Below are 1,800 nucleotides of genomic sequence, written 5' to 3'. Positions count from 1 at the left end.
TGCCCAGTGCTGCGGACAGCGGGAACCGCCCGTCCACACACATTCACCCGTTTGCTACACCCCAAACCTCGGAAAGGAGCGCTAAGGACTGCGTGGGTGCGTGTGTGCGTATGCTTCTCCCTCCGGGTATCGCTGGATACACACTAGCGTAAGAGGGCAGCTCGCTTAAAAGAGGACGGCACAGGGAGAGGGGAGGGGACCCCCGTCCCGGGCCGTTCCGTCCCTTCTGGCCCCCAGCCGGGGCCGCCCCGTCCCTCCCCGCCGGGCCCCGCACCGCGGACAAGCGGCGCCGCCGGGGCCGCGCCCCCCCGCCGGGCACTGAAAAGGGACAGCAGGGGCGGCACAGCGGAGCCACTGGCACCAGTCGCCGAGGGGGGAGGCAGCTGTCGGCTCCGCACCTAGGGAGAGCTCGAACACCGCTCGCCAAGGCGCCCTCTCCTCCGTCAACCTCGGGGAACAGCGGCACCGACGGCCGCGGGACCCCCTCACCGCCCCAGGGCACTATGACCATGCTCAAGCTGTCCCTCATGGCCTTCAGCATCGTCTTCTGGGCAGCGGGGCTGACCATGTTCATTATCGGCCTCTGGGCCACGGTGTTTCTGGGGAGCTACCTGGAGCTGTCAGCCAACAGCAGCCCCAGTGCCCCTGCCATCCTCTTGGCCACCGGCGCTGTTGTCATCATCTGGGGCTTCCTGGGCTGCTTCGGTGCTGCCACGGAGCACCGGGGCCTCCTGCGTGCCTACATCGCCTTCCTGACCACTGTGATGGCAGCCGGGCTGGCGGCGGGGCTGTCGGCGCTCCTCTACCGCCAGAACATTGCACAGGGATTCCAGGAAGGACTGCACCAGGCCCTGCTTACCTACGGGAAGGACGAGGGGATGGCAGATGCCCTGGATGCGTTGCAGCGCTCCTTGTCCTGCTGCGGTGTGCAGAGCTACCGGGACTGGCTCACCACACCCTGGGGGCTGGAGCAGAACGGCTCCGTGCCCTTCAGCTGCTGCCAGGCCCGCCAGGGCTGCCACCGCAGCCCGCCTGACACGCGCGGGCTGCACCACGACGGGTGCTTCCCCAAGGTACTGGCCTTCATCAGCAGCAACATGTTCTGTATTGCCACGGCTGCCCTGGGGCTGACGCTGCTGCAGCTCATAGGCATCTTGCTGGCTTGCCTGCTGGCTGCCAGCATCCCTTCCCGACTGATGGGCATCACCACCCTGCACTGAGATCCTCCTGGTCCTGCCTCTTATCCCCTCTGGTTCTCTTCTTTCCCACAGACCTTGGTGTATCCCACTGGGAAAATCATCTCTTTGTGTTCCCCACTTCCACCTGACCTTCCTCCTCCAGACTCCGTTCCTCCTCTGGAGCCTGTGTCAGGTGCATCCGTGCTACAGGCATCTCACAGTCCCTTGGAGGGCAGCAGGTCCCCACTGCCCCTCCCCGGAGTCTCGACTGCTTCTGGAGGGAGGGGTGACAGCATGGGCGGACATCACCCCCTGGGGCAGGAGGGACCCCTGAGTCAAAGCTGACCAGTCTTCTAGGTGATGCAAAACATCCCAAGGCACTGAAGTGCGGGCCAGGGAAGGAGGAAAGAGGAGGCGGTCTGGGAATGCAAGGAAGGTGTCTCTCAGCATTACACCACATGAGTGTGCGGCTGAGACTGGAAAATGATGTGACTGGAAAATGGTGTTACTGGGAAACTGCTGGAGCACACAAGGTCTGCTCTGGGGGCACTCACGTAGCCCTGCCAGCAGCTGCCAATGGGGGCTGCTTGAGAGACTGCCCAGTGGCGAGCACTCCGCCGCC

At 64.6% G+C, this 1,800-nt stretch overlaps 1 protein-coding gene across 1 annotated transcript; it reads left to right on the top strand.

Annotated features, from left to right (window-relative positions):
- The first annotated feature begins 228 nt into the window (after positions 1 to 228).
- LOC134171728 (tetraspanin-7-like) lies at positions 229 to 1,403 on the top strand. The gene has a single exon (XM_062634221.1). It carries the CDS (start codon positions 504 to 506, stop codon positions 1,218 to 1,220), a length of 717 nt encoding a protein of 238 aa, XP_062490205.1. The 5' UTR covers positions 229 to 503; the 3' UTR covers positions 1,221 to 1,403.
- The last annotated feature ends 397 nt before the right edge of the window (positions 1,404 to 1,800 follow it).

The sequence above is a fragment of the Pezoporus occidentalis genome, unplaced genomic scaffold, assembly GCF_034315485.1.
Source record: "Pezoporus occidentalis ecotype Australia unplaced genomic scaffold, CSIRO_AGI_Poc_V1 ctg42, whole genome shotgun sequence".
Classification (NCBI taxonomy): Eukaryota; Metazoa; Chordata; class Aves; order Psittaciformes; family Psittacidae; genus Pezoporus; species Pezoporus occidentalis.
The sequence above is the reverse complement of the archived record's forward strand: the minus strand, read 5'-3'. Positions and strand labels throughout refer to the sequence as shown.

What these genes read in the sequence shown, in the direction of transcription:
- LOC134171728 (XM_062634221.1), top strand. Translation starts at nt 504, where the DNA reads ATGACCATGCTCAAGCTGTCCCTCATGGCCTTCAGCATCGTCTTCTGG.